A 25,695-nucleotide genomic window follows, 5' to 3' on the forward strand; every position below is an offset into this window, starting at 1 on the left:
TTGTCTCCCGCTGTCTTAGGATGGAAATGTAACTGGCACCTCCTCCTTACCAACTTCCTCCATCACCCCACAACCCAGTCAGCATGAGACTTAGAGAAAAGACAAATGCTAATCAGGGCAACTGCCAACTCCCCTGGACAGCCCAGCACACGGGCCCACTCTCGGAAGCCAGGGACCTTGGGATGATCAGCGTTAGACAAAGCCGCTCTGTGGCCCAATCCCAGGGCGGTGCTAGGACACCAAGGAAGCACTGCCTGTGGCCTCGCAGGGAAGAATAGCCATTTATCTTTATCTTTTCCCTATCTTTGTTGAAGACTTTTCACAGTTAATTCTAAGAAAAATGACAAACTTTACATCCAAAAATTTTTAAATAACAAGATAAAATGTTTTACTAAATATTATATTTAAGCCAGCCAGTGTGGTTCAGTGGTTGAGTGTCAACCTATGAACCAGGAGATCATGGTGAGATTCCCAGTCAGGGCACAGGCCTGGATTGTGGGCTCGATCCCCAGTGTGGGGCATGCAGGGGGCAGCCCATCAAGGATTCTCTCTCATCACTGATGTTTCTATCTCTCTAGCCTTCTCTATTCCTCTCTGAAATAAAAATATATTTTAAAAATAAAAATAAATAAATATTATATTTAAGGCGCTAATACCTTGAAGGCTTGCTCTATCTACGTTTTAAGAAATTAAAAATTCTACCATGAATCTACCATTGAAAATTTGGTAACCCTAACGGATAACTTTTTAAAAGATGCGTATGAAGTACGCTCTGTCCAATCTTACGGCGCAGACAGCGGAGGCTCAGGTAGAGCACGGTACCTTGATGGACTTCTGGTTCACTTTGTAGTTCCCTCGGCTCAGCTTCTGCAGGGCGCGGTAGGCGTCTTGCCTGTGCACCATAACGATGTAGGCACAGCCTCTGGGAGGGATCATCTGCTCCAGGAGATTTCCGTGTGAGAAAATATGGGCACAACATCAAAGAACAACAAGATACCAGTCACCAGTTCCCACAGCCCAGCCAGACCCATCTCCCCGGTCAGGCCAGCCGCCAGCGCTCCGTCACCGGAGAGTAAACACCTCGTCAACTGGCAATGTATGTTTGGTCTCAATTGCCCGTTATTAAGGAGCCGACAGTCCCCTAAGCTTTATTACATAAAGACTTTTCTAGAAAAAGGTTTTAAACGTGGTTATTAAAAGATACATGATTAAAAGCAGAGAATGCTAAACACGGACTCAGAACCCCTAAACTCTAGCCACATTGTCTACAAAACCTGGGAAAATGTTAACTGAGGTCCCAATCCTTAATTTTATGAAATGACAATCACATCTGTCCACTGTCATTAAGTAATTTAATAAATACTCACATTAATCGATTCAATTGGACCAAACTCTTCTAAGAGACTGGCAACGTCCTGCTGAGTCGTCCTCTTGTCCAGCTGTCCCACCCAGAGTGTAGTGCTACAAACTGCGAGGAAACTGTCGTCAGAAACACGCACACCTGACAGCGAGCCCACTGCACCCGACATCAGAAAATCGCTACAGAACCAGCACGAGTGACCTCAGGCTTGAGTAGCAAGTCCCATATACTAGTACGTTTAAATATTCTAGAAACTGCGGTGCTGCTTCCAGAATTGAAACCAGAATAGTGAACACACACAAGCGTTAAAGCAAACTGCCTCCGTGGGCAGCCCCGAGGCTTGATCCTAACCCTGAGCCCAGCAGTGCAGTGCCTGCATTCACCGTGCGCACCGGCCCTCCACCTGCCGCGCGCGCCCCGGAGTCAGAAGCCTCGCAGCTGCCCAGGCCGCCAATTACACCAGGTTAGCTCCCGATGCAGCACACACACTGTTACCCAGACTTCATGCAATTAGAGATTCAGGGAGCAATGCAAGAGCATGCCGTCTGTAATAGCAAATCTCTTAGAAAAGTAAGAGGGGATTAGTGATTCTAGTGGAAAAGGTAAATAAAACCTTCCCACTGTGCATGAGGTTGGCACACTCACTCCTCACTGCTGCTTTACAGCTGGCTTAACGAAAAAGCAAATCCAAGAGTATACAGTCAGCTAATGAGACAGGAGAAAGCAGTGCTTTGCTAACAATCAGGAAACACTTTAAATCCACGACATGAAGAAGTCACGGAGAAGCCTGACTGCAAAGGGGAACATACCGCTCGCGGTCTCGGGCTTGACGGGAGGGAGGCCTTTCTGTCGGCGCTCTCTCTCTTTCTCTCGGTCCCGTCTTTCTTGGGATCGGGAGCGAGGAGAATGGCGGCGTCTGTCTCGGGACCGAGATCGAGAGCGTCGATGCCGAGACCGTCGAGATCTAGAACCAGATCGAGAGCGCCTCCTTTTTGGTGACCTAGTATTTTCAGGAGGAAGAATGGACAGCACACGAAGAAAAAGTTTTAAGCAGGTCAGCACGTGTTAATTTGAAGAAATAAAAATATAAAGCAGGTAATTTAACGTGTGAATACGTAAGAAACCGACAGCAGGGAAAGAGTCTACTGCAATGACTGAAGGAGAAGGCTGGCAGCTTATGGAAGTGCTCTCACCGTCGAGGCCTCCAGCGCTGCACTAACTACACGCCTGCCGTCACAGCTGTTACCTGCCTTCTCAGCCGCCCTCTTCGCTGCGGCAATTACAACGCCGCGTAAACCATCTGTACACAGGCACCTCAGCAACTCCCAGGGAACAAATGTGGGTGAGACCACTGACCTCGGAACGGCGTGCAGGTGCTTCTGCTCCAACTCACACACAGGCACACAATACACCCAGTGCTATCTATTCACCCAACCGGGAACCCATCCAACTCTATGCCTCCTAAGACACATAGAATTGGAAAAACATTTTCCATAAATTACCTGGATGCTGACCTAGATCTCGACTTTCTGTTATCAGACATATGCCGCTTCACCTCTTGAATACAAGGCTGTTCTACTTTCATTTCCTTTAAAAACAAAACAAACAGCTATCATTAAATGAGAAAAGGAAAATAATAAATAAGGCACAGGACAAAACCTAAAAACATTCCATTCCAGTCTCCTGACCTGAAGCAGTTCCCTTTGGGTTACTTGAGACCCAGTTGCCTTCAGTCTAAGAACCTTTACATTGTTTATGAGGCTAGAGGACACACTCTCCTTTCGGAAATGACTTCGTGCAGGTGACACACTGTTCCAATAGGCCATCCTGAGGTACTTGTTAAGCATTCTATACTCTATCCCAATCCTCAATTACGCCCATTTTACAGATGAGCAACGTGGGGCACAGAGAGGCAAATGTGTGTCCAAGGTCAATCTTTCTTCACATTCAAAACTGCAGACGACAAGCCAATAGGCAGGAACCAGAACATCAGTCCCGGCACCGAAGGTCCTCAATGGCGGGAAGGGAGCTAGCTTTTACCTGCTGGGCTTTCTGTGCGAGCGGCTCACTGGGGGCCGGGAAGGGGGCCTGGAACGGCTGCTGCACGGGGGCGGCGGGAGGAAGCACAGGCGGAGCCAGGGCGGGGAACGCAGGCGGGGGCAGAAGGCTGAACCCCGGCATCTGTCCATTAGGAGGAAGTGGAACCTTGGTTTAGAAAGAAAGGGTATGCGTAGATTTTAAATAACAGCTACCAAAAACCAATTTTAAAGCCCCGAATTTAATATGAAACTAAAATACTTTCAAATAAATTTTTATCAAGGAAAAATAATAATGACACACAACAGTAATTAGCAAATTCCACAAATCCTCATTACTCCAAGAACTGTTACACATCCAAGTATATATGCAGGTTAAAAATCCCATGAAGGATTTCAAATATAACAATAAGAGTAAACACACAACTTAACATATTTCTGCATGTGCTATTCCAATGTCAATACAATTACAAATATAATTACGTCACAAAAGAAGTATTCTTTCTAAATTATTTAGAAACTTTCAGTAACTGTTAAAACATTTGGAAATAAGTTCATAGGTTTTCTTCATATTTTAAATAGGCTTATAAAATACTTTTCAAACTTCATCAAGTCATTAAAATATCGATATGAACTTCCTATTACCAAATGTGTAAAATGGACTGAGAGTGTTGTAAGATGAGTACAGTTGGGACAGATTTCTTAGAACCTCGCCTAAACGAGGCCATCAAGTGTTATTCCCAGGACTAGCTGTACAGCAGAATCACTGCACAATTAAAACCAGTCTCTAGATTCACTGTAGCACTGGAGGGCCAGGATTTGCACTTAAAAAAAAAACGCTTTATTGACTTTAGAGAGAGAAGGATAGAAACAGCGATGCTCGAGAGACACAGCTCGATTGACTCTCTCCTAAACACCCGCTGGGGTCGAGCCCACAACCTGGGCATGGGCCCCGACCAGGAATCCAACCAGTGACCTCTGGGTGCACGGATCAATGCTTAACCACCGAGCGCACCATCCGAGCAGCATTTGCATTTTTTAAAATGCCCCTCCCTGCCCCCATTTACTGAAATGCATAGTCAAGCTTAAGAAACTCTGGATTCGAGGATTTACTAAAATAAATCCAATGAACAAATCTCTACCCATTGCCGGCGATTCCCGTGCGCTCTGCTCCTTCCAGTGCAGCCCTCCGGCCCACACCTGCCTGCCGAGCCGAAGGCCTCGGAAGCATCTCCTCGCACACTGAGCAGGCTCCTCGCGGGAGAGCGCTGCCGCTAACAGGCCAGCTCCCGGACACAGGCCAGGGCCTGCTGCTCCCTAAACCACTTTACAGCAATGCTGGCTATTAAGTTAGGAGCATGAAAGATTTGGCATCCTTGTTTTAATTAAAGCAAAAAGCAACTCAAATCAGTTATGTGCTCAACAGTGTTTACTGCAGTTGTGGTGCTACTTATCCAATCACTGAATGGGGGTCTGTGAAGTGCAGCCCGCAGGCTGGAATGAGCATCTGTAGACATAAAACTCAGCTGCAAGAAACACACCTGTACCTGATGGTGCACTGGGTCCTGTTGCATTGCCATCATCGGGGGCTGAAACGGATCCATATTTTGATGTTGGGGATACGCTGGTTGCTGCATGCCATCTCCAGGATACCCACTGAAAAAGCATGAGTGATCCTTTTACCCAGTCCAAAACACACACCTCACTTATACAGAAATATAAAGAATGTTCTCCAGGAATCATTGATAATCAACAATTTACTGAATCGTCTATTTGCCTACATACTAACTAATACACTGAGCACCATTCCCAACATAAAAGCCATTTTTTTGGTACGTTTTTTAGGATCCCTTCCTCATGTGGGAGAAAACCCAAAATATCATTTTTTAAAAAGAAAACGATCTTGCCACTCCATGTTCCTATCCTGTGCCTGTGAACACACGGACTCCACGCGCACTGAGGGACGGAGACTCACAAGGGCGCCTGCGGGGGAGACGCGGCAGGCAGGGCAGCAGCGGGCGGGGCCGGGGCAGCAGCGGGTGCGGCAGCAGCAGAGGTGGCGCTGGCAGCAGCGGCAGCACCATCTTCTTTCTTCGATTCTTCCACAGCTTCTGGCTCATCGTCATAATCAAATCGATCAAGTAGCTTCTGCAACAGGGATGTTGGTTTTCCACTTTAAAATTCCGACAGCATTCAGTGCACAAAAACTTTATAAAAACAACAGATGTTCCCACCACCTCTAATCCTACCACACTGTCACGTACAATCTCATTTTCCCACGTGCTCCTAGGAGCTGGTTCACAGACAAACCATTTTTACACAAATGCCACTTGAAAAAGACAGCTTTTGTTCTGTTTTCTTCCCTAATTATGAAGGCGGTGGTTTCTTTCTGACCATCGTCTATATGCTTACTTTATTAATTTAGCAAGGTAAGTATTCTACTGAAATAGTCGTTTCTAGACAAAAAACTTTTGGAACTTTGCATACATGACAATGGTGTCCATTTCAGCAGGCTTCAGAATGTACAAAATGCAAGACTGTCTTAGCCAATTGCGATAAATGCCCAGGGCTGCCCGCCCACGAATATGTTCATATGAAAAGAAAAAGTGACGGGCACAGACAGGGCTGACGGAGAAGTCTCACCACCTGCGCACTAGCCTCTTTCTCAGAGCTTCCCGGCTCCCTTCAGATGACCAGGCACGTCCATGAGAAAAGGGACAAACGGACAAGGCACTCCACCAGACCACATGTCCAGAAGAGCCATGGAAGCTGCCATCACACTTGCTCAGAAAGGAAGGAAGTTGTGCAATACACACCCGCTACTGTTTTGGTAGATCGCACACACCTCACCATCACGAAAGCATGCACTGTAGACAGCTTTTCTTCTTTTTACAAACAAGAAAACTAAAGCTCAGGACAGTGAGAAATATAACCAGGATGGTACAGTCAGTGAATGCAGACTCAGGAGGCAGACACGGTCTTTTTGACTCCAAAGCCCCAGTCTCTGGCGTCCAGTGAGCAACCTCCTCTCTTAAGCTGGGTCCATTCTGTTCATGGATTTCCAACCTCAAATTCCTAAATCTGTGGGGGCTCTGTGATAGTTCGGCTAGAACTTTACTCAACAGAAGATTTCTGAATGAGGAAGGGAAAACACATGTTTCTTTCTAATTCTAGGCCATGAGATTAAAGGTTCTTACTGTAACTGAGTGATCCAACATGACCCAGGCATCTTGCTGTTTCACACGCATTAGCTTATTTAGCCCTTGCGGCAATCAAATACAGGCGCTACCATCACTGTTTCATAGTGGTGCACACGGAATATCTAAGTAACTCAACATCAGAATAAAGCCAAATTTAAAACTCAGATCTAAACTGCCTACAAAAAAACAAAACCTATGATCTCTAAAGTTTATCACATATAAATGTGCATTTAAAGTCTTAAGGTCTGCCGAACCGGTTTGGCTCAGTGGATAGAGCGTCGGCCTGCAGACTCAAGGGTCCCGGGTTCGATTCCGGTCAAGGGCATGTACCCTGGTTGCAGGCACATCCCCAGTGGGGGGCGTGCAGGAGGCAGCTGATCGATCTCGCTCATTGATGTTTCTAACTCTCTATCCCTCTCCCTTCTTCTCTGTAAAAAATCAATAAAATATATTAAAAAAAATAATAAAGTCTTAAGGTCTATACCTATTGCTTTGGAAAAGATTTGAAACAATTTAAAAAAGGACAATAATATCTATCCAAAAATACATTTTTGTTGCTTTTTAGGCACCTGAAGATCTATGAGTCAGCTGAAATAAACCAACTGTTCAGTTTGACTCGCTAAAGACGGACATTTTTAGCAACAGGAAGAGCATAGAATTCCTTTTCCCAAACGTGACATAAAAACAACCCACTTCAGGTCAAGCATTAGAGGAACACACCTCAAAGGAACAAACAGGCAGAGATGTAGAAGGGGAAAAGTAAAAAAAAGCGGCTACCTACAAAAGCAGAGAACCAACTATAAAATTAGGTGTTTAATACCATGACCATTTTACAGGATAAAATAAAAATCGAAAGCTTTTGCACTATGTCATCATTAACCAAATGAAATGTTATGTAACAGTAAACCTGAAAAATACCTAAGAATAAATAAAACAAACGTACTGAACACATACAAAAAAAAGACATTGTAGTATATGGAGACGGTGTAAAAAACTATCAGTACTTCTTAAATTAACCCATAAACTCATGAATTCTAAAACTTATGCCAAGTTCACCTGGAAAAGTATGCTGAGCTGGTTAACTATGTGCCAACTTGGCTAGGTTATGGTGTCCAGCTGTTTGGTCAAATATTACCCTAGGTCAGCGGTTCTCAACCTGTGGGTCGCGACCCCTTTGGCGGTTGAACGACCCTTTCACATGGGTCGCCTAAGACCATCCTGCAGATCAGATATTTACATGACGATTCATAACAGTAGCAACATGACAGTTATGAAGTAGCAACAAAAATAATTTTATGGTTGGGTCACAACATGAGGAACTGTATTTAAAGGGCCAGAAGGTTGAGAACCACTGGTCTAGAGGAACTGTGAAGATCTTTTTAATGTGACTAACGTTTATATTAGTGGGCTCTGAATGAAAAAATACCCTCCATTACTTGAGTGGCCCCAACCAATCAGTTGAACTTAGGTTTCCTGAAGAAGGAATCCTCAAGACGCAACAGAGCCGTGCCCTTCGGGATGCAGACTCAAGACTCGAACAGTAACTTCTCCCTCGAGTGTCCAGCCTCCAGTCTGCCCTAAGAAGGTCAACTCTGCAACCCTCCACTCCACAACTGCATGAGTCAAAACCTCAGCAGTCAACCACCCTCCCTTTGTCCTTCTTGTCCTCTGGGTGGACGCTGTGTGTATAAACTGGCTTGGTTTCCCGGGAGAACCCTGACTATAATCTTGGCTCAAGAACAGCTAAAGAAAACCGGGATTTGGGGGGGGGGGGGGGGGGGGAGGGGGCCTTAATACCTGGAAATAAAATATGGCATATAAGTTACAAGTACTTAAATTATAATGCAAAATAAACAAATACATTAGTGGGACAGAACAGTGTCTAGAGCAGTGGTTCTCAACCTGTGGGTCGCGACCCCTTTGGCGGTCGAACGACCCTTTCACAGGGGCACCTAAGACCATCCTGCATATCAGATATTTACATGACGATTCATAACAGTAGCAACATGACAGTTATGAAGTAGCAATGAAAATAATTTTATGGCCGAAACCGGTTTGGCTCAGTGGATAGAGCGTCAGCCTGCGGACTGAAAGGTCCCAGGTTCGATTCCGGTCAAGGGCATATACCTGGGTTGCGGGCATATCCCCAGTGGGAGATGTGCAGGAGGCAGCTCATTGATGTTTCTCTCTCATTGATGTTTCTAACTCTCTATCTCTCTCCCTTCCTCTCTGAAAAAAAAAAAAAAAAAAAAAAAAAGAAAATAATTTTATGGTTGGGTCACAACATGAGGAACTGTATTTAAAGGGCCAGAAGGTTGAGAACCACTGGTCTAGAGATAAGCATAGAGATAAATGAGAATTTAGCCTCAGATAAAAACAGTGAGGGAAAATTAGTTCTTTCTGAAAGTATACAGATTTAACTATCTTGAACCATATTCTAAAGTAGGTTCCAAAAGAACCAAAGAGACAAATGTAAAAAACAAAAATATAAAACCACTAGAAGAAAATATAAAATTTAAAAAAATACAGGTGGGAAGGTTTCCTAATCAAAACACAAAGTAGAAATTGAGTAAAACCACAAAACGGAAGCATTTACACTCACATGTACACGGAAGTAGTTCTGAAAGCACACACAGATCTGCTCAGAGAGAAGCGGGTTGGAGCAGGCTGCATTATTCGTGTTCTCCCCTCCCACAGTGGAGGCCCTTTGCACTCGCGCATTTTATCCAACCTGCTTCTAACCAGTGGTCATTCACAGACTCCCAAGACAGAGCACAGCCCTGGCCGGCAGCTCAGCTGGTGGGCGCCATCCCGCTGCCGCACCAAGGCTGCAGGTTCATCCCGGTCAGGGCACATGCAAGAGCCAACCAATGAGTGCACACATAAGGAGCACAGCAAGCGGGTGTTTCTCTTTCCCCCTTCCTCTCTATAAAATAAAATCCATAAAAATCAATCAATCACCAAGACACAACGACAACCAGTGTGTACTGCAGAGTCTTAATTTGAACTACCAGCATATTTTACATAAGATATAATGAGACTTATTTCTTAAAATTAGAATGCTGGAAAGAAATGAGAAATCTCAAAGGTGATTAAAAGTTATCATTTATTTCTAGGACCTTCAAACTTGTGCTTTTTGTAGTGAAACCTGTAGAACGAAATAGAATGTTATACAGCCTTAAACCCACAAAAAGGAAGAGATGAGACGACCGGAGTGGAGTTATCTGGGTTAACATTTCAACCCGAAGCTCGGAGCTATGCTTATTCAACACATCTATACCCTGAGCGCGGCCCCTTGAAGATGGCAAGGCCAACAGAGCATGAGGACACCGCACAACCCACACCCTCGTACAGACGTTGTAACTAGGGTTGTTAACAGCAAAACCTGGAAGCAGTGTAAATGCCTACTGAAAGGGGGACAGCTAAACAGCGAGGTGTCCAGGTCATGGGCTGGGGCTAACAAGCGAAAATGCAGACCTAAATCTATCCACCTTCACGGCACCAACACAAAGATGAGCTAAGATGATTAAGACCAAAGCGAGTGAGCTGAAAGGCATCTGTCCCCAACAAGGAAACTCTGAAAAGGGGCGCAGCAAAACGTTCGTCGTCACGCCACGCACGGGCTTAACGGTACATGCTCTGTTCACTTTCCTTTACACTGTCCACTTTTACTTTTCATCCTTTATTTCTTTATTTACGGAAAAACTTTTGCAATGAGTCTATATAAATTTGTAACCAGAATTGAAACAATGTTTTGATGTTGTGGGGGAATACCTGAAAGCACAAATAATAAAACCAACAAGCCACAGAGACGCTAGAGAAGGGCCAACTCCAACATCACAAGCGAGTGACATGCACACGGGTGGTGTGGTGAGAAGCGTACCTTGTCAAACGCCGTGGCCTTCTGCTCAGGCGGTGGTGCCGGAGTTGTCGTTAACTGAGCTGTGATGGCCTGAACCTGAGCCATCACAGCATTGTCAATGGCGGGAGACTGTGGTTTTGGAGGCTGCTGAAAAGTCTGAAGGATCTGCTGAAGCTTAAAGAATGGCAAAAGCGATAAACCACCTCTCCAAGTGTAATCATTGTATCAAAGACATTTTACTACAAAAGCTTAAAGGTGACTCAAAATAGCATAGGCACAGAGTAAACTAGAAAAAAGAGTCAACACTTTAATACTGTTAGGTTTGCTGTGAATGAATATAGCGAGGATACAATCTGTGTTGGTTAAAGTTAAAAATGAATGTTGACAACCCCACTGGTAGAAAATAATGGTCAAAAAGAGGAAAGACACTGAATTGTGAGCAAGGTAAATATATGGTTTTGGAAAATGTAAACATCATCTCCGATTCAAGTAACTTGAAACCAGTCTGCAACATTAGACCTGTGAGCAGCACCGGCCGCTGGGCGTCCTGCGGCTCGTTCTCCTCCAAGGGCACTGCCGCTCTGTGGCCCGGCTCACTGTCCACACCCCACCCCGCGCTGTCCGTCCAGCCAGGCCTTTCTAGCTGGAGAGCACCACCTCCTCCCTCGAATGTGCTCATTGTCCGGAAGAGAAACAAGGACCCGCACCAGTGCCCACGGCAAACACTCCCGCTCCGGCCGCTTACCTGCTGCCCTTGGGTCGTCTGGAACAGCTGGGCCACAGCAGCAAAAGCGTCCGAACTGGGCAGCTGCTGGACGGATGGCACAGAGTTTGTAGTGACCAGTGGGGGTTCAGAAGAAACTTTAACTGGAGGAGGCGGCGAACCTAAGAAAAAAGAGGTCATGAAGGACTAAGAACACTTTAACCTGCCAATTTTTTTTACACTCCGTTAAGCTTCTTCCCCAAAACAGCGTCCGTTCAGTTTAACACAGAGAAAAACAGAGACTGCGCTGCTAGAGTCGATGCTGGAACAAGTGCAGGAAGGGCCTCATCTTCATTACGAATAATTATGGGCAGAAGCCATCCCTCCATGATGCGATGCGAGCTCAAGCTTCCTCCCCGGAAAAGTCCCGCAGAGGAAACAGACCCACTCCACGTGCAGAGGCCGCCCGCCCACAGCTCAGAGCCGCTCACCTTCATTGTTAGCGACACTGTCGGCCCCCGGGACGGCACTGCTGCTTCCCGCAGCCATGTCCAGAAGGGGCTGGATAATTTCAATTTTGAAGACTCCATTTTTTTGCCAAAGGTTCAGCACACGGACTATTTTACTCTGTTATGTGTGAGAAAATGTGAATACACAATTAATATTTGCATAAGTAATTTATTACACCTTACCAAAAAGAGAGAAATACAATAACCTCACGCCAATTTTTCCATACTAAGCCGTTTGTGTGTGTTTTTTTTAAAATATATTTGTATTGATTTCAGAGAGGAAGGGAGGAGAGAGAGATAGAAACATCAATGATGACAGAGAATTATTTGATCTGCTCCCTCCTGCACACCCCACACTGGGGATCGAGCCTGCAACCTGGGCATGTGCCCCTGACCAGAATCAAACCCGGGACCCTTCAATCCGCAGGCCAATGCTCTATCCACTGAGACAAACTAGCTAGGGCCTAGGAAAATAAAATCTATTGTCAGAATCACAGCCTCATTAAACTAATCAGCCTTTCTTCAGCAGTATAATCTACAATACGAAACAGAGAAGGGAAAAAAGGAAACAAAAGTAATATAACCTACAGAATCAAAAGAAATTGATTATTTAATAGAGAAATGTATTTAAAATTTTCAGGCTTGCCGAAACCAGTTTGGCTCAGTGGATAGAGCGTCGTGGGTTGCGGGCATATCCCCAGTGGGAGATGTGCAGGAGGCAGCTGATCGATGTTTCTCTCTCATCGATGTTTCTAACTCTCTATCTCTCTCCCTTCCTCTCTGTAAAAAATCAATATAATATAAAAAAAAAAAAATTTTCAGGCTTTATTTATGGTTAAAAAGAAACCCCATCCATCACTGACAAAAAAAGTTATAGAACTGAAGAATTTACTTAGGATGATTATAACAACTGCGACAGTTAAGAAACTGACCAGTAGTGGATAGGCAAGCAGTTTGTGGACAGGTAAGTATGAAGGACCTGAGAGGTGTTATTTAGGGCGTAACTCTCGTCTCCTACCCAAGGACTGAGGCTCTTCTTTCTGTGTGTACTTTTCCCACAAGAGCACCCTCCAATATGCACACAGAACCCTCACGCTCAGATTCACGTGCTCTTTACTGTAAAGGTCTCCATTCGTCACGCCTCGGAAGAGACTCACCAGGGCCCTGCTCCGCCTCCTGGAGTGCCTGTCTGCAGAGCCAGCGACGCATGTGCGGGATCGGATGCTGCAGCCTGGCTGCTAACGATACCGCTGATGCTCCCGCACCTCTGATGCCAGGCAGAGCCACCCGCACTGCCCCTTCCTTCTGGAATGTGCAGCCATCTGAGATGAGCCCTGCCTTTCTCTACCACAGAATGTCCTTGTCACTCAACTACAAGTGAATCTTTCCAACAATGTCTTCTTTAAAACACAATGGTCCTCCCGCCCTACTGGTCTGGCTCAGTGGATAGAGCATCAGCCTGTGGACTGAAGGGTCCCAGGTTCAATTCTGGTCAAAGGCATGTACCTTGTTTGCGGGCACATCCCCAGTAGGGAGTGTGCAGGAGGCAGCTGATCAATGTTTCTAACTCTCTATCCCTCTCCACTCCTCTCTATGAAAAATCAATAAAATATATTTAAAAAAAAACACACACCCAAAAACCCCACAATGGTCCTGCCCAGCCAGTGTGGCTCAGTGGTTGAGTGTCAACCTATGAACCAGAAGGTAGTGGTTCAATTCCAGGTCAGGGCACATGCCCGGGTTGTGGGCTTGAACCCCAGTAGGGGGTGTGTGCAGGAGGCAGCCAATCAATGATTCTCTCTCATCACTGATGTTTTCATCTTTCGCCTTCTCCCTTTCTCGCTGAAATCAATAAGAAATATTAAAAAAAAAAAACAAGCAAAAACCACAATGGTGCTTGCATATTTCAACAATATGACTTTCCTAAAGAATTTTACAAGAAAGATAAGTATGAGAAAAAACTATAGAAAAAACTGGAATTTATTTCAAGTTCAGAGATTACTATGATTTCTTTCTAATACTATAATAGGCTTCAAATAGCTAAAATACGTTTAAACAGATCTAGATCCAAATAAACAGAAATGAAAACAAAAGTCTTAATTAAAAAATTAACTATATTAACTATACCTTATCTTCAGATGGACAAAGATATAAATATTGGAATGTGGCGGTTATGTTTTTAGAGAATCTTGGCCCAAAAACATCTTTATCGGTTCCAAACTGGTGACGAGACTGTCGTACAATTGAGTCGATGACATATAACCCTGGAACCTTGTATTCTGGTTTACACTACAAAGATAAAGATGTAAAGTCAATACAAGAAGCAATCTGACACCCATTAATCTCACGTTAATGAAACTGTATGCTAATGGTTCTTTCTATTTAGAAAGAACTCGAATGTTTAGCTGTCTTAATGGCCAGCTTGTCCATTTCCCAGTCTACACAGCGCTGCTATTTTCTTGGTACTTCAGACCCCGTACTTTACTTTTCTCTGATACCCTACCTCCCACAACAATTTCCCAGAATCATCATTACTTTACCAACCCCTACACCAACTCCATACAAATCCAATTCATCCTGCTCAAAACAATAAATTTTACCTTTTAAAGTTGCGAAAAAGGTAATTTTAACAATGTATCAATTTTAATTCTGTTCAAGTACAGTGCCAGAAAAACAAAAACCAAAAGGGAAGGTTTTTGGCCTATGAAACGGAAAAGATAAAAGTAATAGAGAAACAGATACTACATACATTCCAGTGGTATAACCTTTATGGAAGATGATTTGCAATAACAGCAAAGCCTCATTTAATCCAACCACTCTTCGTCTAGAAATTCATCCTCAGAAAAACAATGACGAGGCATCTAATCTTTCCACAAGCCAGGCACCGAGTGCAGCGTCCCACTCGGGGAAGCGGCTGAGTAAGCGCTGGGACAATCACGCAGATCGCGCTGCAGGTGTTCCTGATCAGCCCAGCAGGGATGCAGGCCACCAGTCCGCGTGTGCCCGTTCCCCTCGATGGGTGTCCATGCACATAATCAACAGGAGCAGGTCCAAGTCTGCTCTCTGTGGCAGTGGCGGCGGTGCCCTGCCGGCACCTGTCACCCCCCATTTTGCTTATTTGTACTGTGATTGGCCTCTCCACCGCTCGGCCACTCCTCAAAGGCCATACACGCTACGTCTGCGCCACAGGCACAGCTCCAGGTTGGGGAGAAGACACAGATGCCCCCGTCTCCCTTCTCAGGACCCGGCTGAGCCACACGAGCTCATCACGGCTGTAAACACACGGCAGCCCTGGAACTAAAGACCATGTCATTCTGGGGGAGCAGGGGCAGCTGGAAGAGCTTTACAAAGTGCTTTCACTTGAAACGCTCCCAGATGAGGCACATGCCAGAGTCACAGGGCGAAGGGCAGGGGCACGAGGCTCGGTGCGCAGGGAGCTCGCGCTCAGCCAACAGCGTTGCTCTAAAGTGGCTGTTTTCTTTTTAAAAAACCCTCCACAGGTTTAAAAGAACCTGCCGCGACAACTTTTTGTTTAGTGGCTTTACAAGCAAGCATCCAAATCACAATTTATCGAGTAAATTACAAATACTGAACATAACTAAAATGAGGTAATAATTAAATGGATAGTTACCTTTTTGATGAACTTTTCTACTATTTGAACTACATGCTTATAAAGCTGAAAAGAATTAAAAGAAAATTATTGTCCAGTTTACATTATTTCTACATTTCCTGCAATGTAATTAGAAAATACTTAAAACCTTGAAATTTGCATTATTTAAATAATTCTCAAGATATAAACACCATATATATGATTTCACTTTTATGTGGAATCTAATAAACTAAACTAACGACAGAAAGATTATACTGAATAAACCATCAGAAATAATCTAGCCAACAATTGAAAAAAAATCAGAAATTAACTAAAGCACAAAACTACACCCTCCAACCCCAAAGAGAAGCCTTTTCCTTAGCTTTTTAAAATCAATAAACCTTCACAAAGCAGCCTCTGGGAGCTGGGGACAATGGAACTGGAACTAAACGATGCAGTTTCTAAAATTAGGTGTGATCTTGGGTAAGAAATTTAATTTTGTGGAGCCCAAGTCTTTGTTTTAAAATAAAAATAAAAATGAAGCTAACACTCAGCTGATTTATGACAAGAATGAAATGCAGTAAGAATCCATGCCGCCCTGCCCTCTCCTCTGGGAGCTGAGATTTTCTAGGACCACACGCCCACAGCTGCCACCGGAGGACTGGTGTGCTCAGCAGCCTGACTGTGGCCATCGTTAAGCCATGTGTGTCATCAAATCATCATGTTTTACTACGTATTATTAAGTACTTATAATTTTTATTTAATTATACCTCAATAAAACTGGGAAATATACAAGGGAAATACTAACAACAAAAAGCAGGGAGAACTGTTTTGAAGCAGCATTACACCGCAAACACCCCACGCAACTGCCCTGAACCCGCAGCAAAAGCTGGCGAGCGCTCTTTGGTTCAGGTTGAATGAATTCACAAGATGAATTCTCATGTTTAATAAGTTTCAAAATTTCAAAAACATTTTTTAAATTAAATGTTTATTTTACTCTTACCTTAATGGCTTTAATAGCAGCTTTTGTGATGAGAATCATCTTGGCTCGAGAGATGGGAGGTTTCATATCCATAAGTGAAAAGAGCTTAAAAAAATAAGCAAAATATAAAATAAAAAATGTTTTTAATTAAAGGTAAAATGAGAAGTCAATTCACCAGTTCTACAAGATGTTTGCAATTTATTAACTAACAGAGTAACAAACTTTTGGAACTAAGTTTAAAAATTTGGCTAGTAAAGAAAAATCAAGAGCTTCCTACATATCTGCACGGCCACTCAGAAAACACAACGGGAAAAGGTCACATTAAAACAGAAAACAACAACAACAGAACAGCACAAAGGCCCTGGCCAGTGGGTCAGCTCTAGAGCGGCGGCCTGGGCTCAGAAGGGTCGCGATTTCCATTCTCAGTCAAGGGCACGTGCCTGGGTTGCAGGTTTGCTGCCGGCCCCTGCTTGGGGTGCAGGCAGGAGGCAACCAGACAAGGTGTCACTCTCACATTGATATTTCTCTCTCTTCCCCTAACCCTGCCCCCCCTTCCACCTTCTCCAAAAAGCAATGGAAAAAATATCCTCAGTTGAGGGTTAACAACAACAAAAGCAATAAAAGGCAAAAAAATTACGAAATGTACAGAACCTATAATAGAAACTGATTCCACCTACTGAAGGACACCGTTTCCTGACTGAAAGTGGCAACAGTGTGAGTCCATATATAATGTCCTTCAACCCAAACCTCCGTGAGATTGTGGAGAACTCAAACAATCTAAGGTTCATTTGGAGAAACACGTCTTAAAATCAAACAAGAAATTTAAAATGCCATTTTAAAGCTGGAATCCACAATTTCTTGACTTATTCAGGAATAACAACCACATTTAACAAATCACACAACAGTAAATCGACACTACAAACCTCACTGAGATTTTGTGAGAGTTTAAATCCACCGAGACATAATGAACCCACAGGTTATAAAGATAAAATCCTGACATTAAGACCCTTATACATAGCTTCCTAAATTGTTGTTTCTGTTTTGCTTAATCATAGGCACATACTGAGTTTGTGGGATTTCTAAAAGGGTATTTTGAAATAAACATTATCAACCTTACATGAATCAGATTTCTTGTTTCTTCCCAATTAATGTTAATATTTCAAACACAGAGTTTCCAAGATACAGACTTTATTACTAGACTGCTTCTAAGAAGCTAGCCTAGCCCGGCCGGTGTAGCTCAGAGGTTGAGTGTCGACCTCCAAACTAGAAGGTCACGGTTCGATTCCGGGTGGGGGCATGTGCCCAGGTTGCAGGCTCGACCCTGTGTGGGGTGAGCTGGAGGCAGCTGATCAATGATTCTCTCATCATTGATGTTTCTATCTCGCTCTCCCTCTCCCTTCCTCTCTGAAATCAATAAAAATAAATAAATAAAGCTAGCCTAAAGAACAAAGGTCTCATTTCCCAGAGGAACAGCCCTACTTGGCAACATATTCTAAAGCGTAGAATTTTTTCATAAATAATATCAAGACACAGAAAACAGAAGAAACGAAGATGCTAACACAGAAATCCATTTTTTTAAAAAAGGAACATCTAAATAAATAAGGTCATGGTTCTTTATTATTTACCAACATAATAAAAATTCTTGAGAATGCTCACTAATTGAAAAACAATTAGAAAGAAGATAGTAATCGCTGAGATTATATAAGTCAAATGAAAAACAAGAAAAATTTAAAATATTTCAACTTAAATACAAATTCTAAAAAAAAATTAAAAAATTTTAAAATATCAATACTGTATGAAATATAAAAAACACATTTATAAAGGGAATATTCTGACCACTTATAAATTATAATATTTATTAGGACAGTTATTACTATTCTATTTCTTTCTTTGTACCTTAAAGTAGAGAAAAGGGGGTGCAAAAATAAATTTATATATGGGTCTTAAGAATGAGCAACAGTGAAATTACTTCTCTGGCCATTAAAAGCTTAGAGGATCATTTTAATGAAGCCTACGCCAGAACTAATATTTAATGTCCAAACAGGACTTTTTATTATTCCAGCAGTAAGTAACTTGCCATAAAAAATAAAAAACAACAAAAAACAGCCAACTGAGCTTACAAGACAGACCAGATCAGTGTTATCTTCTGATGAAATACCCCACATAATCTATACATTTAAATTATCATAATTTATTTTAAAAGTTAAAATACTGTACAGACTATTGTACCATATAGCAGTACCATATTCCAGGCGAAAAGACCAGCGAGAGAACCTTCAAGTGCTTTCATCTAAGGTGCAGAGGAAGAGTGTTGTCACACTCCCTAAAGCTGCGGTCGCCAACAGGTGATCTGCAGACCCCTGGTGGTCCGTGAGGTCCAATAGGTTGGCGACCGCTGCCCTAAAGAAGAAACTTGGGCCCTGACTGGTGTGGCTCAGTGGACAGAGCGTCGGCCTGCGGACTGAAGGGTCCCAGGTTCGATTCCGGTCAAGGGCATGTACCTTGGTTGCGGGCTCATCCCCAGTGGGGGGTTTGCAGGGGGCAGCTGATCAGTGTTTCTCTCTCATTGATGTTTCTAACTCTATATCCCTCTCCCTTCCTCTCTGTAAAAAATCAATAAAAATATATTTTTAAAAAAAGAGACTTGGGAAGAGGCAGCCAGCATCGGAGTGCCTGCTGTGAGTCAGGAAGAACTGAGCTTGGAGGTGCGCGACTTTACTGAATCACTAGAGGCCGGTGCATGAAAGTCGTGCAGGGGTAGGGCTCTGGGCCTGGCCTGCGATCAGGGCCGATCTGCGGGGCGACCAGCGGGGCGATCAGGGGGCCTCCACCGGACCGCCTTGGCTGGCCTGGGGCCTGCAGGAAGCTCCTGCATTGAGTGTCTGCCCCCTGGTGGTCAGTGCGCATCACAGCGACAGGTCATTCCACCAGTCGTTCTGCTGTGAGGTCAATTTGCACCTTAGGCTTTTATTATATAGGACTAGGGGCCCGGTGCACGAAATTCGTGCACTGGGGGTGTGTGGGGGGGGGGGGGAGGGGGGGAGTGTCCCTCAGCCCAGCCTGCCACCTCTCACATACTGGGAGCCCTCAGGCGTTGACCCCCATCACCCTCCAATCGCAGGATCTGCCCCTTGCCCAGGCCTGACGCCTCCGCCAGAGGTGTCAGGCTTGGACAGGGGACCCCCATCTCCCCCTGATCACTGGCTCTGGCCCCCGCCCAGGCCTGAGGCCTCTGGCCCAGGAATCATGCCTGGGCAGGGGACCCCCATCTCCCTCTGATCGCTTGCTCCACCCCCCACCCAAGCCTGACGCCTCTGACCCAGGCTTCAGGCCTGGGCAAGGGGACCATCATATCCCCCCAATCCCTGGCTCCGCCCCCCACCCAGGCCTGATGCCTCGGCCAGAGGAGTTGACCCTCATCACCCTCCGATCACCAATCACCGGATCAGCCCCTTGACCAGGCCTGAGGCCTCTGGCAGAGGTGTCAGGCCTGGGCAGGGGACCCCCAGCTCCCCGTGGTTGCAGGCTCCACTCCTGCCCAGGCCTAAAGCCTCTGGCCTAGGCGTCCGGCCCGGGCAGCGGGGACCCGCAGCTGCAGTGGCCCCGCGATCGTGGGCTTCGCTTTAGGACCAGGCAAGGGACCCCTAGCTCCCGGGACTGCCAGCTTCGACCATGCCCAGCTCCCATCGCTGGCTCCACCCCTACTTCCTGCTATCACTGGCCAGGGCAGCAAAGGCGCCTGGATTCTCTGATCATGGCTCGGGGGCAGGGCAAAGGCGGCCCCAGGGCCGCCTTTGCCCTGCCCCCCAGCTCTTAGCTCCCCCCTGGGTTTCCAATCACTGTCAGTGGCAGGGGGCTTCTTCCTGCTTTCCCTTTACCCTCCCTGCATTGTGCCTACATATGCAAATTAACCGCCATCTTGTTGGCAGTTAATTTGCATATAGCCCTGATTAGCCAATGAAAAGGGTATCGTCGTACGCCAATTACCATTTTTCTCTTTTATTATATAGGATATTAACACATTGTACGCAGGAAACGTATTTATACGTTTTACTTATACGTTTTACATTGACTGGTGGTAGAGCGCGGGACACGTATTAATACGTTTTTTATAGACTAGCGGTAGAATGCGGGTAATGTATAAATACGTAAACTAAAGTTATCGTAATTTTACTGAATGTTGCCATTTGCGCAAAAAATTAGCAAAAATGGCCCACGCCACCAGTTAGCACGTGATAAAAACTACCCACAAACAATGGTTAACAACTAACACAGATGCTGTTCCACTTGGTGAGACGATCCTCAAAAGCGTCACATCTGTTTCAGATGATGCCCAGAGAGTGGTCTCAACTAAAATTTGTTGAAAGCTCATTCATAATCCCTAATAGCATACTCACGCCCTTACAGACGCTGCTTACAGAATACAGACACAATAATGAGCAGGCACCCATGCCTGTCTATATCCTGTATTGGTCCAGGGATAATATAATGAAACATACTGAATTGAATTTGGGAAGCCTACTCAATACCCAGGCAGAGACTGGAATGTGGATCTTGAACACAGAAGAGAGAGCCATGCTGAGAACTGAAAAGTCACAAAATCAAAGGCAGGAGGACAGGTGAGAGGACCTTAATAGTGAGAAGGGGCCGGGAACATATGCCTCGCCAGGGTACATACCAAAAATGCCAACGTGGCACAGAGAAGGGGCTTCCTGAGCAAGCACCAAGACTAATGCCAGAAATTAAAGGCATTTGCAAGGTCAATGCTGTGAGGCGAGGATCCAAACTTTGCTCACTCCCTTTGACAATTAGGGCTGAAGTGATACCAGTTTTTGAAAGTGATTTCAAAGTTGAACTGGTTAAGGAATAAGTGGCAGGTGAGAGCAGAAATGCAATATTGGACCATTTTTCCTTCCTTCAACAACTAGTTGAAAGCTGAATGAGGGTGGTACTGTCAGCTCCGTGTCTGGCACAGAGGAAACAGTCATCTTGCAGAGCCCTACAGTGACCACTCTTAAAACAGCTCTGAGAAGGCTTCCATCATAGTTAAGTTTCTCTTTAGATGATGTTTCCTTTCCTTTAGCAATGTCTTTCTTAAGTTATAAATCTGAAAATTTGTATTTGATATAGGTAATTTATGAAGAAAAACACGAGGAGATATAGAAGCTTCAAAACTGGAGGTTTAAAAAATTACCTTTAAAAACTCAATAGATGTTACTAATATTTCATTGACTTCTTGAAGGCACAAATTCAGCACACAGGTCTCCTCATATTTAGATCAATCATTAGATATAGTGATCGATCCCAAAATTAGGCTGAAATTGATATACTTTACAGTAACTATGCAGATTGACACTTCTTATTTGGATAGAAAAATTAACAGCCTTTATGATGAGGTAGATATAATTCCATTTTACAGATGAGAACACTAAGGCACAGACGTTCAAGAATCTACTCCAAGCCATAAAGCTAATTGATAGTAAATTCAATCTGTGGCCTACATTTCCCAAAGCTCAGATTCCTTCCAATAAGCACCTAACAAAAAGGAAATTACTTAATACTCTAATAACATTAGCAAAGGAGAACAGTGCAGATATTAAAGACAATAAAGACTATAGAGCAAAGAAAAAATATATGCATTTAGACCCAATGAAAAGGTAATAAATTGTTATAAGGGAGTGGACCTAAAGATTTTCTCAAAATATATTTTTATTGATTTCAGAGAGGAAGGGAGAGGGAGAGAGAGATAGAAACATCAATTATGACTGAGGATCATTGATTGGCTGCCTCTTGCACGCCTCACACTGGGGATCGAGCCTGCAACCAGGGCATGTACTCTAATCAGAAATCAAACCGACTTCCTGGCTCATAGGTCAACACTCAATCCATGGAGCCACCAGACTGTGCCCAAAGATTTTTTAGTATCAAAAAGTAAGTGGCACAGAGGTAAAGTGGTATGTCCAGCCCAGCAACAAGTGAGGGAGAATGTACCTGAATCCAGAGTGAGACTGCAATTTAATAATTCTATCTAATAGAGGGAATATGCTAACTGACCCTCACGCCATCACAAAGATGACAGCGCCCACAGCCAATGAGGGAATATGCTAATTGACTGCCCCGCCCTCAAAGATGATGGCACCCAATCCCCCCAGCCCCGCCGGGGTGGCAGGCACAGAAAGGCTGGGTCCGCCCCCAGCCCAGCCTGGCCACTCTGCACACCTGCCTCCAGAGTCCCCCAGTTCCCTCAGCCCCCCAGGGCCGCCCGAGGCTTGCGCCGCCGGCAGTGGCAGAGGCAGAGGTGTGATGGGGCGTCACCTTCCCCTGATTGCCAGGTCGCCTCCTGCCTGAGGGCTCCTGGACTGTGAGAGCGGGCAGGCCGAGCTGAGGGACCCCCATCCAGTGCATGAATTTTCATGCCCCGGCCTCTGGTGTTAAATAAAAAGTTATGCCAAGGCCTCCTATGATGGTTGAGAAAGGAAGTCCACAACCTTGAGGAATCTAAGAATTATTTTATTATTTTTTAAAAATATATTTTCATTGATTTCAGAGAGAAGAAGGGAGTGGGAGAGAGAGAGGTAGAAACATCAAGGATGAGAGAGAATCATTGATCTGTTGCCTCCTGCACACCCTGCACTGGGGCGCAAGCCTGCAACCCAGGCATGTGCCCTGACCAGAAATAGAACAATGATCTCCTGGTTCAACCACTGAGCCATGCTGGCCAGGCTTAGATTTAGATGATGATGACTGAATTTCTGAAAACACTACATTTCTGTCAGAGTAACAACCAGAACACAGGCTCAATAGTCAACTGCCTGGGAAATCCTGGCTCCAGCACTGCAGGGAAATTATTTCTTCATCTGTAAAATGAGAGTTGATAGTCCCTTACTTCCTTAGGGGAGGTTAAGAATTAATTCAAACAATACATATAAAAGCACTTAACCCTTTGCGGTCCAATGTTCTTTTTGGAATTCAAACAGTCTGGTCCAAATTAATTGACGGGATTGAATGTTGAACTTTATAATGTTCTTATTGCTCGACGTTGGACCTGCTCCTAGTGCCTGGTCTGTCGAGTCAGCCTCGAGGTTGGACCAAAAAGGGTTAAAGCAGCCCCTGGCACAAAGCAGATGGTAGCTAGCTATTTCTACTACTGCGGCTACCACTGCTGCTACTACTGCTACACATTTTGTTGAAAAAAGAAAGGACCCTGGCAATAACCCAGAGCAGTGTTTTTCACGTTGCAGGTAGAGAATATATTAGATGATGAAAATGAGCTTAGTGGGTGTGACCAAACAGTAGGGACATAACAGTCCTACCCCCGGCAAAGGTGGTACTGTGGGTGAAACACCACCTCCGGGTGTGGAATGCACGCATGAGCACCCGAGTCTCAGTAAGATCGACTTCTTACTGGGGGTCACAGTAGAAATGTGCAAAGGCAATTATTCAGAAAAATGATTTTGCCTTGGAAATGACCATAAAGCCCAAACTAACCGCTGGTCACCTTTCGACAAAGTGCAGAGTCCTGAACCCACTAATGCGTTTCTTATGGACAAGCTGTGGGGGAAGCAGCACTGCCAAGTCAGAAAAACCTTCATATGTTTCAATGACCTTCAGGCCACACGTAGTGACAAACTAGAAACAGGCGTAAAGATAACTTAGACTCTAGCTTTTTCTGAGCAAAATCTAATCTCAGTCAACAAACTTTACGAGAAAAGAAACAACTATCAGCTTTATATGTAAAGCTTGAAAACTTAAAACTTCGTAATTCCAACAAACTCTACTAATGAAAAAAACAAAAGAAACAAAAATACCCGCAGACAAAGTGGAATTATGGAACAAGTCAGACCTAGTTTTGAAACTGGGTCCAAACATGTGATGATTCTGGGCAAATCACTTGACCTCTGTAAGCACCAGTGTCCTCACAGGGAGAAGGATGATTCAGTTTCTACTTTACAGGGATCAGGAGAACTAGTGCTGCACATGGAGTGACCCGTATGCAAGTGCTCCACCAGGGCAAGTGCCTGATCAGTGTCACCAGGGGCAGCACCCTCCCCACAGCCTGCACGCACAATGAATGCCATCCGCCAATGAAAACCAATGTGTCAACGCAGCCAGAGAAACACCATGCAACGCTCTCCCACAGATGTAGCAGCTACAGCCCCAAAAGGCACAAAACCCACTTGCTGACAGAGGCATGAGTATAGCAGTAAAAACGTACTTGCCAGTACCAGACATGAGTCTGACTTTCTGCTTTGTCACTAGAAAATCTAAATATGAACACTGTCCTCCTGCATGACATATAGAAGCCTGATATACACAGTATTCTAGAAATTGTGAAGGCTCATTCATCATGATCCCTTATATCAATAAAAATGTTTCAAGAAAAGACATGAGCCCATCAGCAGATGAATGAATTAAAAACCTGTGGTCCATCTACACAATGGAATCCTACGCTGTGGTAAAAAAGAAGGAACTCTAACCTTTGCAACAGCATGGATGGAACTGGAGAGCGTTATGCTAAGCGAAATAAGGCAGTCGGGGAAAGGTAAATACCACATGATCTCACTCATTTATGGAATATAATGAACAATATAAACTGATGAACAAAAACAGATCCAGAGACAGAGAAGCATCGATCAGACCGTCAAACCTCAGAGGGAAGGTAGGGGAGGGTGGGGGTAAGGAGGAAAGATCAACCAAAGGACTTGTATGCATGCAGATAAGCCTAACCAATGGACACAGACACCAGGGGGGTGAGGGCATGAGTGGGGGGAGAGGGCCAATGGGGGGGGAAAGGGCACATATGTAATACCTTAATCAATAAAGGGAAAAAAATTAAATTAAAAAAAAGAGAAGACATGAGAACATTTAGCCCATGACACCTGTAGAATTCAGTGTTTGGGGTTTGTCAAAGTAACATGATACTCTATTTACTAATGGTATAAACTTGGATAAGTTTAGTTAACCTTTCTAAACTTCAAGGTTTTTTAAAATCTGAAAAGGGGAACAGTATTCACTTCACATCCTAATGTTGTTAGGATTAAATGAGATAATCTGTAATAATAAAAGGGTAATATGCTAATTAGACTGGACAGCCAAACGACCTTCCGGACGAAGCCGCTGCAGCGGGGACCAAGGCAGAGGCAGTCAGGGGCGATGAGGCAGGCAGGCGAGCGGTTAGGAGCCAGCAGTCACGGATTGCAAGAGGGATCGGACCTAAACCGGCAGTCGGACGTCCCCGAGAGGTCGTGCACTGGGCCTCTGGTCTGTATCTAAAACTCCGAGCCCAGTATACCTGACATACCTGGCTCCGTCAATAGAGCTGTGCCCCCCTGGGTGGGATCTTTGTTAGGGCTCACCATACTTTCTGTATTATATCTACTATCCAAATGCTGCCTCTAGAGAAATCTTCCCCATAGTGAAAACGTAGCAGTATCGAGGCTTTAAAGCTGTACAG

General features: G+C 44.6%; 1 protein-coding gene across 6 annotated transcripts in view; it reads right to left on the minus strand.

Annotated features, from left to right (window-relative positions):
* The window catches only part of SCAF4 (SR-related CTD associated factor 4), a 62,337-nt gene that overhangs the window by 23,493 nt on the left and 13,149 nt on the right, over positions 1-25,695 (minus strand). For 3 of the 6 annotated variants that reach the window (XM_059686309.1, XM_059686305.1, XM_059686308.1), the window contains exons 2-14: positions 16,263-16,346; positions 15,302-15,346; positions 13,798-13,959; positions 11,653-11,788; positions 11,204-11,343; positions 10,480-10,632; positions 5,372-5,544; positions 4,938-5,052; positions 3,401-3,565; positions 2,863-2,948; positions 2,170-2,360; positions 1,368-1,468; positions 823-936 (exon numbers count right to left, since the gene is read on the minus strand). In XM_059686309.1, the coding sequence (XP_059542292.1) occupies positions 823-936; positions 1,368-1,468; positions 2,170-2,360; positions 2,863-2,948; positions 3,401-3,565; positions 4,938-5,052; positions 5,372-5,544; positions 10,480-10,632; positions 11,204-11,343; positions 11,653-11,788; positions 13,798-13,959; positions 15,302-15,346; positions 16,263-16,346 (1,665 nt within the window). The remainder of the gene's footprint in view (positions 1-822; positions 937-1,367; positions 1,469-2,169; positions 2,361-2,862; positions 2,949-3,400; positions 3,566-4,937; positions 5,053-5,371; positions 5,545-10,479; positions 10,633-11,203; positions 11,344-11,652; positions 11,789-13,797; positions 13,960-15,301; positions 15,347-16,262; positions 16,347-25,695) is intronic. The other 3 variants (XM_059686310.1, XM_059686306.1, XM_059686307.1) reach the window with 2 other exon arrangements.

The sequence above is a fragment of the Myotis daubentonii genome, chromosome 3, assembly GCF_963259705.1.
Source record: "Myotis daubentonii chromosome 3, mMyoDau2.1, whole genome shotgun sequence".
NCBI classification, from domain to species: Eukaryota; Metazoa; Chordata; class Mammalia; order Chiroptera; family Vespertilionidae; genus Myotis; species Myotis daubentonii.